General features: G+C 28.9%; 1 protein-coding gene across 1 annotated transcript; it reads right to left on the bottom strand.

Annotated features, from left to right (window-relative positions):
* Nucleotides 1-3243: 3243 nt before the first annotated feature.
* On the bottom strand, nucleotides 3244-18346 carry LOC141345446 (threonine--tRNA ligase 2, cytoplasmic-like). The gene is made up of 15 exons (XM_073850299.1): nucleotides 18228-18346; nucleotides 18034-18151; nucleotides 16204-16268; nucleotides 16045-16123; nucleotides 15740-15886; nucleotides 14343-14441; nucleotides 14025-14191; nucleotides 10672-10834; nucleotides 10198-10335; nucleotides 10040-10117; nucleotides 8939-9039; nucleotides 8759-8863; nucleotides 7612-7684; nucleotides 3677-3791; nucleotides 3244-3591 (listed from the first exon to the last, which is right to left on the bottom strand). The coding sequence occupies exons 1-15, from the start codon at nucleotides 18311-18313 to the stop codon at nucleotides 3443-3445; spliced, it is 1683 nt and encodes a 560-aa protein (XP_073706400.1). The 5' UTR covers nucleotides 18314-18346; the 3' UTR covers nucleotides 3244-3442.
* Between the last annotated feature and the right edge of the window lie 77 nt (nucleotides 18347-18423).

Genomic DNA, 18423 nt, shown 5'->3' with positions numbered 1-18423 from the left:
ATATATATATATATATATATATTATATATATACACTTGTAAATGTAACAAAAATTATTATTTTGAATAATAAAATGTTAATTATTATTAAATGCTCATCTTTAATATTACAGTACAATAGTATTATTATTGCAATTTTCATATATTTCTATTGATTCACTTGATTTTATTTAAATTTCAAATGATAATGAAAAAAACATTTGGAATAATACTTAATTTTAATTTTATTAATTAATTTATCATTTTTATTTATACAGTACAATTTACAATAGTATTTTGCAATAATAATATATGTTTTTGATTAGCTTAATTTCTATAATTTAAATAATAATGAAACAAAAATATTATTTTGAATAATAATAATTATTATCATTATTATTATTATTATTATTAAATACTCATCTTTAATTTTACAGAACAATAGTATTTGCTTCATTTTTAGAATAATAATATATTACTTTGGCTTATTTTTTAACATTTCAATAATAACAAAAATATATTTATATATTTTGAATAATAAAAAAAAAAAACATAAGCAGTATTTATTATGATTGTGTAGTCACATTGAATTGGGAAAACAGGGTTTATTTATTTATATATTTATTGTTCTTAGCTGATCACATACCTGCTTAAAGCTTCTCTGTTATTGATAAAATATTTACAAACAATCTTTGAAGGTATCCATGCATGAAATACATTAATTTCTAAAGATAGAGTGATGTAGATGTAAACAACAGACAGTCTGACAAAATACTGTAGTTAAACCATGATACTACAGTAATACTATAGTACTTTACATATATACACTGTAAATACCATGGTATGTTCTAGTAAGTGTTATTTCCATACTTGTATGCCTTAGTATTTCCACAGTACGCATGTAACTCAAGTAAGACCGTGATATTATTATTTTACGGTACCAAAAACACGGTACTAACAAACAAAAACAAAGTCTAAACCCAAATAACGATGACAGTAGCGTATAACGTATTGTGTTCACGTCTGCGCTCTTACCGATCACACATTTGGAGTAAATGTCCAGCAGAAGCAGAACCAGAATCATATACGAGCTCATGATGTTCCGTCCGCGTTCAAAAACCCATTTTAATCCGTTCGCTGGCATCACGAACACCGCTACCGCTACCGCTGCTGCCGAAGAACTCCACTTCCGACTTCCGTTTACGTAAAAGTGCAAACGACGCATAGTTCAAAATAAAAGTCCTATATTATGTTCTTAAATGTCAATTTTCTTCAACATTACCTAAATGAATAATTTGTTATCATTTGTGACTTTAACTACATAATTATGATACTTTAAAACAGTAATCAAAAAAGTGTACAATTTGTGATTTTTTTTTAATGTTGCATAATTAAGTTACTTCCTCTAAACTTCGTCTTCCTTTTTAAAATATATATTTCCTTTATTGTCTTCCTTTATTTGTTTTTATACCGTCATCCAATGCTGTATTTAATTGTTGTAGTTATTCTAGTTTATACTCGCAATAAAATAAATTAATAAAAATAAAATAAAAAATAAAAGCCCCCTGAAGCATTCGTTTGCTTTAATGAGAGAAAATGTATTATGCTCAAACTTTCATTGAAATCAGTTTGCCTTCTACATAAAAAATACAGTTTACATATAAGCTCTAACATTTGTGAATTTTGTAAAACTGAAAAACTTTGCTTCATGTATTAAATCAGATACATTCCCTTTATTTAGAATTTAAGTTATCTTTGTACTTTTGTTAAAAAAACTTCTTAATTTCTTTGTTTATATTCATTAATTTTGCAACAATATAACAATCAAAAATGCTTCCTGAGCAGCAAATCAGTATATTAGAATGATTTCTGAAGGATCATGTTCACTGAAGACTGCATTAATGATGCTGAAAATTCAGCTTTGACCACAGAAATATATTACATTTTAATAGATATTCACATAGAAAGCAGCTATTTTAGATTAAAATAATATTTGAGATTTTACTGTATTTTTGATCAAATAAACACAGCTTTGGTGAGCAGAAGATACGTCTTTCAAAACAAGTAGTGTGATTTAAAAGTTCATAGACAATTATAAATGGTCATAAAAATAAATTTAATATCATAAAAATTAGACTAACTCGAAATCAGTGTAACTTTAGTAATATTTATATACTTTTACATTATTAATATTTTGAATTATTTCAGCTTTGATCACAGGAATAAATTACATTTTAACAGTTATTCACAAAGAAAACAGCTATTTTAGATATTTACAATTTTTACTGTATATTTGATGGCAAGAAATCCTCTCCTTTTAGGCAAAACTCTTTCAATGCCCAGAAATTTCAGGTCAGAAATGACATGCTTAGCTGATTGAAAATGTTGGGAAACAGACGAAGTTTCATCACATCTCCTAATTGCACTCAAATGTTCCAAAATTCTCGTTTTGTTAAAGACTTTGTCTAGTGCGAACCACCTACAGCTTCTTCCACACTGTATATTTGATCAAATAAATTTAGCAAATCAGCATATTAGAATGATTTCTGAAGGATCATGTGACACTGAAGACTGGAGTAATGATGCTGAAAATTCAGCTTTGAGCTCAGAAATAATTAACATTTTAATTTATATTGACAGAGAAAACAGCTATTTTAGATTAAAATAATATTTAAAATTTTTACTGTATATTTGATCAAATAAATGCAGCAAATCAGCATATTAAAATGATTTCTGAAGGATCATGTGACACTGAAGACTGGAGTAATGATCCTAAAAATTCAGTTTGAGCTCAGAAATAATTTACTTTTTAATATACTGTATATTCAGATAGAAAACAGCTATTTTAGATTAAAATAATATTTAACATTTTTACTGTATATTTGATCAAATAAATGCAGCATATCAGCATATTAGAATGATTTCTGAAGGATCATGTGACACTGAAGACTGGAGTAATGATGCTGAAAATTCAGCTTTGAGCTCAGAAATAATTTACATTTTAATTTATATTCAGATAGAAAACAGCTATTTTAGATTCAAATAATATTTATAATTTTTACTGCATTTTTGGTCAAATAAATTCAGCTTCTTTTTTATTTTGATATTAATAAAAAAAAAACCACATGAAATCAGTGTTACATTAGTGTTATTTATATACTTTTACATTATTTATTAATATTTTGAATTATTTTTTATAGTTTTGATTTTTATATAAATATTTGCTAAAGACAAGCTTCCAAATGGGCAAACATTAAACATAACATACTTTGAGTGATTCTTTGAGTCTTTATTGCAAACCTTCAGAACTTAAACACAAGAGACTTTGACACCAAACCATCATTTAACAGCCAACTAACAAAACCCTTCACATTCACAGAACATCCTCTTTTCCCTTCATCTGACATCTCTCAGAGCTTCCCATCATCCTTCAGTGTTTCTCCTTCACATCACTGACGTCCGTCTCAGAAGTCCTCCTCGGCGCTGCGGCAGCGGGACTGTCTGAGGAGCGTCAGTCTCTCCATCACCTCCTCCACGCTCAGCTCTCCATGCACCTTATTGTCTCTGGTTCTTACGTTCACGCTGTTAGCGGCACGCTCCTTCTCGCCCACCACTGCCAAACAAATGCACACAAACACATATCAGTGCATGCATTCAGTGAAGATCATCAAAGTTGCTCACAGACGCTCATTTCTTACCCAGGATGAAGTTGTACTGCGCCAGCTGCGCGTTACGAATCTTCTTGTTCAGAAGGCAACCAGAGTCCAAATCAGCTTCGGCCATGAAACCAGCTTCAACAAAACGCTTACAGACCTGGAACATCAACATCAATGATTGCACGCTGACACGATCAGATCAGAACAAAACATGCTCAGGAATGCACTGGAAAAAAGAATTTCTTAGTATTTTTGTCTTGTTTTGTAGTATAAATATCTAAAGATTCTTGAATCAAGATGCATTTGACAAGTAAAATGACTTACGATATTATGTCTAGTTTTCTGAATAAATAATAACTAAACAAAAGTATTATTTTGAATAATAATGATAATTGTTATTATTATTATTATTAAATACGCATCTTTTAATTTTACAGTACAATAGTATTATTATTGCAATGTTCATATTTTTTATTGATTCAATTCATTTTTAGAATTTAAATAATTAAAATATATGACTTTGAATAATAATAATAATTATTATTATTATTAAATACTTACTTTTAGTTTTACAGTATTATAGTATTTTGCAATAGTGATATATTTTAATTAATTTGCTTAATTGCTATAATCTAAATAATAATGAACAAATATTATTTTAGATAATAAAAAAGCAAATTATTATTAAATCAAATTTTTTTACAGTACATTACATGATTTGCTTCATTTTTAGAATTTAAATAATAATTTAAAAATATTATTTTGAATAATAATAATAATAATAATAATAATAATAATAATAATAATTATTATTATTATTATTATTATTATTAAATACTTACTTTTAGTTTTACAGTATTATAGTATTTTGCAATAGTAATATATTTTAATTAATTTGCTTAATTGCTATAATCTAAATAATAATGAAAGACAAATATTATTTTAGATAATAAAAAAGCAAATTATTATTAAATCAATTTTTTTACAGTACATTACATGATTTGCTTCATTTTTAGAATTTAAATAATAATTTAAAAATATTATTTTGAATAATAATAATAATTATTATTATTATTATTATTATTATTAAATACAAATTTTTAGTTTTACAGTTCAACAGCATTTTGCAATAGTAATATATATTTTTATTGATTTGCTTAATTTCTATAATCTAAATAAAAATGAAAGAAAATATTAATAATAATTAAATATATTATTTTCATAATATCTATATAATAATAATAATAATTATTATTATTATTATTAAATACTTTTAGTTTTACAGTACAATAGTATTTTGCAATAGTAATATATTTTTATTCATTTGCTTAATTGCTATAATCTAAATAATAATGAAAGACAAATATTATTTTAGATAATAAAAATGCAAATTATTATTAAATCAAAAAATTTACAGTACATTACATGATTTGCTTCATTTTTAGAATTTAAATAAGTTAAAAATATTATTTTGAATAATAATAATAATAAAAATAATAATATAATAATAATAATAATAATTATTATTATTATTATTATTATTAAATACAAATTTTTAGTTTTACAGTTCAACAGCATTTTGCAATAGTAATATTTTTATTGATTTGCTTAATTTCTATAATCTAAATAAAAATGAAAGAAAATATTAATAATAATTAAATATATTATTTTCATAATATCTATATAATAATAATAATAATAATAATAATTATTATTATTATTATTAAATACTTACTTTTAGTTTTACAGTACAATAGTATTTTGCAATAGTAATATTTTTATTCATTTGCTTAATTGCTATAATCTAAATAATGAAAGACAAATATTATTTTAGATAATAAAAATGCAAATTATTATTAAATGAAATTTTTTTACAGTACATTTTACATGATTCGCTTCATTTTTAGAATTTAAATAATAATTTAAAAATATTATTTTGAATAATAATAATAATTATTATTATTATTGTTATTATTATTAAACACAAATTTTTAGTTTTACAGTTCAACAGCATTTTGCAATAGTAATATATATTTTTATTGATTTGCTTAATTTCTATAATCTAAATAAAAATGAAAGAAAATATTAATAATAATTAAAAATATATTATTTTCATAATATCTATATAATTATTATTATTATGAAATACTAATTTTTAGTTTTACAGTACAATATTATTTTGCAATAGTAATATATATTTTTTATTGATTTGCTTAATTTCTATAATCAATCAAAGACATTATTTTAAATGATAAAAATGCTAATTATTATTATTATTATTATTAAATATTAAATACTCATTTTTAATTTTACAGTGCAGTACAGTTTTCAATAGTAATATAATAGTAAAATATTTTACTATCTCTATATATATATAAAATTTTGTTTTCCCCCCTAATTTTTAGATATAATACTAAGTAAGACATTTTTTGGGGTGTGCATTGTCTCATATTTGCAGTGACTAAAACATTTTTGTTTCCAGCTAATGTACTTTGAGATACATCATAAAAACAAAAGCTAAAATGACAAAAATAAATAAACAGTATTTTTTTAACATAAAAACCTAATAACATCTATTTGAGACGGGATACTAAAACTCAAATTCAGACACTGGTTTGCATCATTGATTGATTGTTTCTGTGAAGCTGCTTTGAAAGCGTCTCTATTGTATAAAGTGCTACAGAAATAAAGATGACTCATCTAAAACCCTGCTCATTTGCTCACCAGACATTAATTGCACATTATTTTCAGCAATTATGGACACATTTGATTTCTGTCTGTATTACCACGCACTGATGGACTGTTCGCAATAACAGCAGGAACACCATTTTTGGCTTCAATCTGACTTTAGAAAAACAACAGGCAGCAGCTTTTGAAACACCAAACTAGAATTGATCAATTGTTCCGTATTATTACGCACAGTTCATCAGAGCATGTTATTCTAAAGACGTTAAGATGTCAACATCAAAAGAATTTTACAAAAGTGATTTTATGTTTATAGAAAGCACATTAAATGTAAGGGTCTACTTTTAGGGTTTCAAATCAGTTTTTTGGAGAATAAAATGCCACAATTTGGTTGAAATAATGTTACATTGTCATTCAGTGGAACAATATTAATGTAAAAAAACAACAACATGCTTATTCTGACTTGTACGTATTAAAATATATAAAAGAATAAGAGAGCATATGCAATTTTATTGTTTTTAAATGAGATAAAAATAGGAAAGTGGCAAATTTAAAAAATGTAGAATTACAACTAATTAGTATTTGGGGTGCTCTGCAAAAAAAGCTTTTCTTACATAGATTTTGTCTCGTTTCCAGCAGAAACATCAACAAATTTCTAAATCAAGAAGGTTTTTCTAGACAAGTAAAAATTATTTTCTTGTTTTCAGAAAAAACAAGTCAAAATGAAGTGAGTTTTTGCTTAAAACGATGAAATATTCTGCCAATGGGGTAAGAAAAATAATCTTATTTCAAACAGAAAACAAGATTATTTTTCTTACCCCATTGGCAGATTATTTTGCTTGTTGCCATCTTTTAATATGTATAAATTAAATTAAATATATAAATTAAATATGTCTTAAATTGATTTTTGTTGTAAATATGCCTGACAAAATTGTTACACTGAATGACATTTTAGTGGGTGTCTTCTGTAAATTAGAGAAAAATGTTTTTTTTGCTCAGAAAAACTAAATCAAAAATGCCATTAAATTAAACAGAAAACATTTAAAAAATTTTGGGGAAAAAACAACAATTTAAAGCAGCATTGCACATATTGTTTTTATGCTTAAACCATTTTTCGTCTTTGACCCATGCACAAACATAAAATTATTATTTTTTATCTTCTGAAACAACTTTTCTTTATTCACAGCCCAACATATTTCACAATCAGTCAGATCTTGATTATGGACTGAGCTTTACTGAGCATCTCCATGTTCTCTGTTGTTTAGTAACTGATCTCAGAGCAGATGTTGTACCTGTTTGGCGTATTCTTCAAGAGACGGGTTCACAGGAACCAGCATCACCTGACGTGGAGACAACCACAGTGGCCTGAACAAAAAGACACCAACTTCTGATCAGATTTCCTTTTCTTATCTTCATTTTAAGTTTTTGGTCATTTTGTTATGTGCTTTTGTCACATTTATTGATTTAAGATCATTTCTATTAAAGGATTAGTTCACTTTCATAACAACAATATACAGATAATGTACTCGCCCCCTTGTCATCCAAGATGTTCATGTCTTTCTTTCCTCAGTCGTAAAGAAATTGTTTTTTTGAGGAAAACATTTCAGGATTTCTCTCTTTATAATGGATATGGATGGTGCCCCGAAGTTAGAACTTCCGAAATGCAGTTTAAATGCAGCTTCAAAAGGCTCTAAACGATCCCAGCCGAGGAGGAAGGGTCTTATCTAGCAAAAAAATCTGTTATTTTCGAAACAAATTGACAATTTATATACTTTTTAACCTCAAATGCTCGTCTTGTCTCATCTCTGTGCAGTGAATGTGTAGTCAGTATAATCCGGGTCAATGCAGTTAGGGTACGTCTAAAAACTCCCATCTCGTTTATGTCTTCAATGTCAAAATCATCCTATAATGCTGTTTTTACCTTTTCTTTGTAAAGGGCATTTGAGTTTCTTTGTGTGTTCACTTTGTAAACAATATGTCAGTACTTTTGCAGTGATCTAAGGTGATTTTGAAGTTAGGGAAGAAAACGAAATGGGAGTTTTTAGACGTACCCTAACTATATTTACCCGAATCACACAGATTTCGCAGAGTTGAGGCAAGACCAGCATTTGAGGTTAAAAAGTATATAAATTGTCAATTTGTTTCGGAAATAACAGATCATTTCGCTAGATAAGACCTTTCCTCCTCGACTGGGATCGTTTAGAGCCTTTTGAAGCTGCATTTAAACTGCATTTCGGAAGTTCAAACTTCGGGGCACCATCCATATCCATTATAAAGAGAGAAATCCTGAAATGTTTTCCTCAAAAAAACAATTTCTTTACGACTGAGGAAATAAAGACACGAACATCTTGGATGACAAGAGGCTGAGCACATTGTGCATTGTTGTTATGAAAGTGAACTAATCCTTTAAGAATAATAGAAACGGTTTGTGTTCCTCACCATTTCCCAGCATAGTTCTCGGTGAGGATGGCGATCATTCTCTCTACGGAGCCCAGGATGGCGCGGTGAATGATCACGGGTCGGCCCTTGTCATCGCCGTCTTTCCTGCAGCGTTTCAGATGGTTTAATTCTGATTTTACAGCCATGTGAGTGTTTACTGTGAGTTTAAACTCTACTCACCCCACAAACGTCAGGTTGAAGCGGATGGGCAGCTGGAAATCCAGCTGAATCGTGGCACACTGGTGATAACGGCCGATGGCGTCTTTAATCTTAATGTCAATCTACAACACAAGAGTTCAGAGTGTTTAATATTCCTGCAAGACAATGACTGCTTCAGATGATTCATCACTGCAAAAAACGCTTTTCTAACTTAGATTAGTCTTGTTTCCAGCCAAAATATAAAAAAAATTCTTAAAATCAAGAAGGATTTTCTAGACTAATAAAAATTATCGTCTTGTTTTCAGAATAAAATACTCAAAATTAAGTGTGTTTTTGCTTGAAACATGCAAAATAATCTGGCAATGGGGTAAGAAAAATAATATTGTTTTCTGTTTAAAATAAGAGTTTTTTTGCTTACCCCATTGGCAGATTATTTAGCATGTTCTAAGCAAAAACTAAATTTTTACTCATCTAGAAAATCCTTCTTGATTTAAGAATTTTTTAGATATTTTAGCTAGAAACAAGACAAATATAAGTAGGAAAAACATTTTTTTCAGTGTGATGTTTTCTTCTGGGTATTTTACACTCAATCAATCACTGCAAAAAATGCTTTCTTACTTAGATTTTTTTTGTCTTATTTCCAGCCAAAATATCTAAAGATTCTTGAAGATTCTTAATTTCAAACAGAAAGCAAGATTATTTTGCCTACCCTATTGGCAGTTTTTTGTTGTTGCTTGTTTTAAACCTTCTTGATTTAAGAATTTTTGTAAGAATGTTTAAGAATTTTTTGATATTTTGGTTGGAAACAAGAAAAAAAAATCTAAATATGAAAAGCATTTTTTGCAGTGATGGTTTGAGTGTAAAATTCCCAGAAGATAACATCACACTGCAAAAAAAATGCTTTTCTTATTTAAATTTCTTTGTCTTGTTTCCAGCCCAAATATCTAAAAAATCCTAAAAAAAAATCTTTAAAAAATATTACTATGCCTACCCCATTGGCAGATTTTTTTTGTTTGTTTTAAATCTTGATTTCAGAATTTTTTGATATTTTAGCTAGAATCAAGACAAAAAATCTAAGTAAGAAAGGCATTTTTTTGCAGTGCAGTCTGAAGGATTTCTGACCTTTGGTCCATAAAAAGCTCCGTCTCCTGGATTGAGTTTCCACGGCTCTCCGAACTCATTCAGGCTGTTCTCTAATTGCTATGAAAAAAAAACTTAAGTTAATACTGTACAAAAACATCTCAAATCTCAAATTCAGTGGAAAAATGGTATTCTGGAACCTTTTCGGCCTGATTCCACACGGCAATGTCCCCCAGAAACTTCTCTGGACGTGTGGAGAGATGCAGCTGGAAGGAGAAGCCGAAGACATCATAGACGCATCGCAAGAAATCCAGACAGCCTTTCATCTCTGACTCGATCTGAAACACAATGAACAAACAATTAGGTTCCGTCTCTATCAAGAAAAAAATCAGTTGTTGGGCATTTTGTTAAAGGCATTACAGATTATTGTGGGATTTGAGATTTAATTTTTTTTATCACTTTCATTTAGTTGAAAATTCATGTACTAAAATAACTAAAACTATAACTGAAATAAAACTTCATAAAAACTACTTTGACATTAAAAAAACAACACAAACTAATTAAATCGTCTAAAGCACAACTAAAACTAATATTAAAAGTAAAATGGAAAATATAAAAATTAAACTAATTTCACAATATTCTATTATCTCAAAGACACTAAAGCTTTGCTGCACCTGATCCATAGTGCAGAATATATGAGCATCGTCCTGCTGGAAGCGCCGGACTCTCGTGAGACCCGTCAGTGTCCCTGAGAGTTCATTACGATGAAGCACGCCGAAATCAGCCAGTCTGAGAGGAAGTTCACGCCAGGACCGCGGCCGATGCCCGAACATCAGACTGACATACAGAAAAAGAGAAAAAGAGATAAATGACGGAAATAAATGAATAATGTAGAATATTAATCGGTCATTAACACCCAAACTATAATGCGCTGCTAAATAATATCCAAATCATTTATTTTCTACATATTTTAATACTTTTCAATATACAATCAATATATAAATATATTTTTTTTAAAAGCATCACTTACAAACACCAAAACTATATTTCTGAAGGATTTTACTGAAGGGTTTGTTTGTATATCGTTCGCCTGGCTTAATTATTGCACGTTATCTATTTGCATCTGTATGTTTTTAATTATAATTCTTACCTTTAAAAGTTTGCTTCCACTTCAGCAGCACTTTCACACACCAAAACTTATATTCTAAAGGTTTTCACAGGAGGATTTGTTCATAAATCATTCACCTGGTTTTATTATTGCACTTTATCTATTTGCATCTGTAGGTTTTTAATTGTAATTCTTTCCTTTAAAAGTTTTTTCTTTACTTCATCAGCACTTACACACACCCAAACTTAGAATTTTAGTTTTCATTATATTCTGAAGTTTTTCACAGAAGGATTTATTTCATAAATCATTCACCTGGTTTTATTATTGCACTTTATCTATTTGCGTCTGTAGGTTTTTAATTGTAATTCTTACCTTTAAAAGTTTTTTCTTTACTTCATCAGCATAAACACACACCAAAACTTAGAATTTTATTTTTCACTATATTCTGAAGGTTTTCACAGAAGGATTTGTTCATAAATCATTTGCCTGGTTTTATTATTGCACTTTATCTATTTGCGTCTGTAGGTTTTTAATTGTAATTCTTACCTTTAAAAGTTTGTTTCTCCACTTTAGCAACACTAACACACACCAAAACTTAGACTTTTATTCGTTTCTATATTCCGAAGGTTTTTACAGAAGGATTTATTTCATAAATCATTCACCTGGTTTTATTATTGCACTTTATCTATTTGCGTCTGTAGGTTTTTAATTGTAATTCTTACCTTTAAAAGTTTTTTCTTTACTTCATCAGCATAAACACACACCAAAACTTAGAATTTTATTTTTCACTATATTCTGAAGGTTTTCACAGAAGGATTTGTTCATAAATCATTTGCCTGGTTTTATTATTGCACTTTATCTATTTGCGTCTGTAGGTTTTTAATTGTAATTCTTACCTTTAAAAGTTTGTTTCTCCACTTTAGCAACACTAACACACACCAAAACTTAGACTTTTATTCGTTTCTATATTCCGAAGGTTTTTACAGAAGGATTTATTTCATAAATCATTCACCTGGTTTTATTATTGCACTTTATCTATTTGCGTCTGTAGGTTTTTAATTGTAATTCTTACCTTTAAAAGTTTGTTTCTCCACTTTAGCAACACTAACACACACCAAAACTTAGACTTTTATTCGTTTCTATATTCTGAAGGTTTTCACAGAAGGATTTGTTCATAAATCATTTGCCTGGTTTTATTATTGCACTTTATCTATTTGCGTCTGTAGGTTTTTAATTGTAATTCTTACCTTTAAAAGTTTGTTTCTCCACTTTAGCAACACTAACACACACCAAAACTTAGACTTTTATTCGTTTCTATATTCCAAAGGTTTTCACAGAAGGATTTGTTCATAAATCATTCGCCTGGTTTTATTATTGCACTTTATCTATTTGTGTCTGTAGGTTTTTAATTGAAATTCTTACTTTTAAAAGTTTTTTCTTTATTTCAGCAGCACTAACACACACCAAAACTTAACATTTTTTCCTCTCTATATTCTGAAGGTTTTCACAGAAGGATTTGTTAATAAACCATTTGCCCGGTTTTATTATTGCACTTTATCTATTTGCGTCTGTAGGTTTTTAATTGAAATTCTTACCTTTAAAAGTTTATTTCTCCACTTTAGCAACACTAACACACACCAAAACTTAGACTTTTATTCGTTTCTATATTCCAAAGGTTTTTACAGAAGGATTTATTTCATAAATCATTCACCTGGTTTTATTATTGCACTTTATCTATTTGTGTCTGTAGGTTTTAAATTGAAATTCTTACTTTTAAAAGTTTTTTCTTTATTTCAGCAGCACTTACACACACCAAAACTTAGAATTTTTTTCCTCTCTATATTCTGAAGGTTTTCACAGAAGGATTTGTTCACAAATCATTTGCCTGGTTTTATTATTGCACTTTATCTATTTGCGTCTGTAGGTTTTTAATTGTAATTCTTACCTTTAAAAGTTTTTTCTTTACTTCATCAGCACTTACACACACCAAAACCTAACATTTTATTCTTCTCTATATTCTGAAGTTTTTCACAGAAGGATTTGTTCATAAATCATTTGTCTGGTTTTATTATTGCACTTTATCTATTTGCATCTGTAGGTTTTTAATTGAAATTCTTACCTTTAAAAGTTTATTTCTCCACTTTAGCAACACTAACACACACCAAAACTTAGACTTTTATTCGTTTCTATATTCCAAAGGTTTTTACAGAAGGATTTATTTCATAAATCATTCACCTGGTTTTATTATTGCACTTTATCTATTTGCGTCTGTAGGTTTTTAATTGTAATTCTTACTTTTAAAAGTTTTTTCTTTACTTCATCAGCACTAACACACACCAAAACTTAGAATTTTATTCTTCTCTATATTCTGAAGGTTTTCACAGAAGGATTTGTTCACAAATCATTTGCCTGGTTTTATTATTGCACTTTATCTTTTTGCATCTGTAGGTTTTTAATTGTAATTCTTACCTTTAAAAGTTTGTTTCTCCACTTCAGCAACACTAACACACCAAAATTTACAGTTTTATTCCTCTCTATATTCTGAAGTTTTTTACTCAGGGGTTTGTTCATATATAATTCAATCTGATTTATACAATGTTTTATCGCAATGTTTTTATTTTATTTTAAGTCAGTAATTTCTTACTTATGGAGGAATAAAAAGAGAAATCCAAAATCCCCCTGGAAAACCATTAAACTCTTCTTTTTCAACCAAAAGAAAAACAAAACAAATGTAACTGTATTTATCTGATCAGATGCAAATTTCAATATAAGATTTAAGAAAACTTGTAATACAACCGTACTGTCATTAATTAACTGGGGAGGTATGGTGAGATCTATCAGTTAACAATTTTACCCTGTTCACCTGTACTATCTTGCCTTTAGAGATTAGAAATAATCCAGCACAGAGATCTGGTTTACCAGTGTCCGGGACAGTTCATGGGCTTCAGAGCGAAGACGTCCTGCTCCACGGGGAAGGAGAACATGTTTTCACTGTAGTGTTGCCAGTGACCCGACGTCTCCCACAGTTTGCTGTTATAGATGTTAGGAGATGCCACTTCCTGAAAGCCACGTCTGTTGTATTCCTCCTGCACACACACACACACACACACACACACACACACACACACACACACACACACACACACACACACACACACACACACACACACACACATCATGAACAGCACTGATTCAGTGTTTGAATATGCTTTAGTTTGAACTTTTATGTTGACGTACCCTGATGAACTCGGTCAGCGTGTTGTAGATATAAGCGCCACGCGGCAGAAAGAAGCAGCTCCCTGGACTCAGATCATGGAAGAAGAAAAGTTCTTGATCCTACAAATCACACCACGAGAGAGTGAGATCTTAACAAGCTCCTTCAGTCACATATGAGGAGGAAGTGACATGCGTCACCCATCGGGAGGCGAAGAAACACGTCTGATCGGACAAACTGGCTCTAAATTAAAACAACTACAGTAAAAAACACAAGATAATGCACTAGAAACCATATGGCATGGCTGTTATATGCAGTATAGAGGACTTTAACGAGGTAAGAGAACTCATGTAATGAGGAATAAAAAGCAAAACCTGGTAGTTTTGTGTAATTATAAACTCTCAGCTGAAAAGAACAAGACGGACACCAACCGATCCTCACAGGAGCCGAGAAATGCATTCACTCACCGTGATTAAGAGACAAATGTTACACAGAAAAACAATAAGGAAAAGCCTTTTAAGGTGAAAAAATGTGAACAGCTCATTCTGAAATAAAAAAATATATAATTATATATAATTAACTACATTTTTGCATTTTCTGAAAACAATATAAGCAGTGCTTGCCTTTGCATGATAGCGCATCATTGAAAAAACTATAAACTAAACTGTAAAATTGTTAATAAAAAAAGTTTAAAAAGTCTGTTTAGATTGTCAATTAATTTTTTTAAAGAAAACAATCAAAATAAACGCTAATACTTAAATAACAATTAAAACAATTAAAATCAAAATAAATAAAAATCAAAATAAAACACTTATAATTTTTATATTTTAATCATAAAAACGTCAAATTACAATAAATAATTCAAAAACAAAACAATAATACTAAACACTAACAACTAAATAAATCATAAAAAAAAAGTCATATTTTGAAATATGTGACCCTGGACCACAAAACCTCAAAAAAAGTCATAAGGGTCACATTTCTGAAATTTATAGATTTATAGATTGCCTGATAGCTGAATAAATGAGCTGTTAATTAGGATTGGAGAATATTTGGCAGAGATATAACTATTTGAAAATCTTGTATCTGATTAAAAAAAATCAAAATATTAAGAAAATCGCCTTTAAAGTTGTCCAAATGAAGTTCTTAGCAATGCATATTACTAATCAAAACTTAAGTTTTTATATATTTATGGTAGGAAATTTACAAAATATCTCCACGGAACATGATCTTTATTTAATATCTTAATGGTATTTATCATTTTGACCCATACAATGTATTTCTGGCTATAACTACAAATATACCCATGCTACTTAATACTGGTTTTGTGCTCCAGGGTCACATATATTGACTTTTTTGTTTTTTTGAGAACGACTTCAACTTCACATCTTAAAGGACTCCAGCTCTGATTCTCACGCACCTTCCCGATCTTGCGATGGTCTCTGTTTTTGGCTTCTTCCTGGAAACGTTCCCATTCTTTCATCATTTTGTTGTCAGGAAAAGAAATCCCGTAGATCCGTTGGAGCGTCTCCATGTCTGAACGGCCTTCCCAGTACGTGGATGAATTCTGAACAACATCACAATATCACACTATAAAGTCAAGCAGCTCTAAAGCATCTGTACTTGCATTTATTTTACGTTAATTAAATTAACACTACCGACTTGAAAGTGATATCATATAAAAAGCTAGAAACTAAAAACGGCAATCTAAAGGTGTTTAAGTACCTTATAGATCTTGAGTGCTTTGATTTTTCCGGTGTGTCGTACATGTGGCCCGCGGCACAGATCGATCAATGGGCCGCATCTGTGAGAGGAAGAGGATGAATTCATGATGGAAAGGTGTTTTTTAGCATCCGTACAGAAAAACCGAACGCCGTGTGTTACCTGTAGACGGTGGTGGTGGGAGTGGAAACCTTCTCATTGAGGATCCGACACTTAAACTTGTTGTACTAGAAAATGAAAATAGTTTATTTCATTTTCTCGAAGTCCAAAGAAAAACACCACAATGAGGTTCATCAGATGACAATACTGTGGTACTCTGAGATATACCATCGTATTAAATAAATATCATATTCATGCACATTCTTAAATATGGTACTTCAAAGAAGTACATGATAACAAAAAAACAAAACAAAACATGATGGTATAAAATTTTTTACTTTTTAAAATAATTTTTAATGGTTTAATTACATTTTTATTTTGAATAATTGATTACAATTGTAACAAAAATAGAGCCCTATGAAATGTGTTTTCAGTTCTTATTTATTTAGGATTGTTTTATTAGTTAATCATTTTTATTTTTAATTGTAACAATAGTTCATTCCCAAATTAATTTCCCCCATCTTTATTTTTCTCTTTTAATGGTTCATTCATCCAAAAAAACATATCCAAATAGAAATCACAAAACTTTTAATATTAGTAATTTACATTTTTAATAATTTATTCAAATTGTAACAATTTTTTTTAAATGTTTTCCCAAATGTCATGTTTTTGTTTTTATTTCATTTTTATTTTGTTTTAACGGTTTAATCATTTAATTTTTAAAAAATTTAAATTGTAACATTAACTAATTTCTTTTTTTTTTTTAGCCCATTTTTATTTATCTGTTTTCTGTTTTAATGGTCCAATTATCCAAAAGGCATATCTAATCAATAGAAATCACAAAACTTTAAATATTAATAATATTTTTTTTAAATGTGTTAAAACAATAATAGGTCCATATGAAATGTGTTTTATGTTTTCCCAAATGTCATGTTTTCTGTTTTCATTTCATCATTTTCATTTTCAATCATTTAAATTTTTAACAATAATTAATTCTCAAAATTAAAAAAAATTCTCTTTAATTTATCTTGATTCTGTTTTAATGGTTCAATTAAAGCATTTCTAATCACTAGAAATTATAACCATTACTATTAATAATTAAATTTTTTAAATAAATTATTAAAATAGTAACAATAATAGGGCCCTGTGAAATGTGTTTTATGTTTTCCCAAATGTCATATTTTTTTTTTTTTTTTTTTTTTTGGATTCTGTTTTAATGGCTTAATCTTAATTTAAAAAATTCTCAAATTCTTTTTTTCCTCCTTTTTTCTGTTATTTATTTATTTATTTGGATTCTATTTTAATGGCTTAATCATTTTTATTTTAAACAAATTTTAAATTGTAACAATAATTAATTCCCAAACATTTTTTTCAATAGAAATCATAAAACTTTTAATATTAATCATTTAAATTTGTAATAATTTATTAAAACTGTAACAATAATAGGGCCCTATGAAATGTGTTTATTGTTTGTCCAGAAATTCTAGATTTTTGTTTTGTTTTATGATTTAATACAAAATTATCACAATCAAATTTAAAAGTAACAATTCCCTTTATTTTCTAGCAAACATAACAGTTTTATGCTTTCACTTAGAAACTGCACAATTAATTACTAAACTCAGTAACACATTGAATTAAACATGAGATTTTAAAAAAGAAAGAGTGGAATAGCATTTTCTTGTAAAACATAAATGTTTCATTTAAGTTTCAATTAACCATTGAAAAATAAAATAATGGTTTAATAAACTGTATCAATATTCTTATTATTACAACTTAAAGAAATACTATATACTATACAATAGTAATATATTTTTTGTAACTTTTATGAAACTCTGAAGGGTTGTCCTTATAAATGGCCATTTACAAATTAAAGCAAACAGAGTGACTCCTGACCTTAAACATGTCGAGCAGCGTCTCCTTGCTGATCTCCAGTCTCTCGAAGGGCTGTTTGTCCTTCATGATGCTCTTGCAGATGTTCTCCAGATCTCCAAACTCAGTGCTGGATACTCCTCTGTGAACAAACAGCAGATACGCTGAGCTAGAGCAGCTCAGATCACGTCAGACCAGCACCAAACACCTTCACTCACTTCTGTGCGTCCAGAAACATGTCGTAGTAGAAGCCGTTCTCGATGGGCGGCCCGTAGCACAGACATCCGCCGTAGAACTGCTCCATGGCCTCGCCGAGAACGTGAGCGCTGGAGTGCCAGTAAACCTGAGACACACCACAACATCTGTTTGTATATATTGACATATATGTTCAGGGTGAAGTATGAAAGCGTGGAG

This window comes from Garra rufa, chromosome 11 (assembly GCF_049309525.1).
Source record: "Garra rufa chromosome 11, GarRuf1.0, whole genome shotgun sequence".
Lineage (NCBI taxonomy): Eukaryota > Metazoa > Chordata > Actinopteri > Cypriniformes > Cyprinidae > Garra > Garra rufa.
The sequence above is the reverse complement of the archived record's forward strand: the minus strand, read 5'-3'. Positions and strand labels throughout refer to the sequence as shown.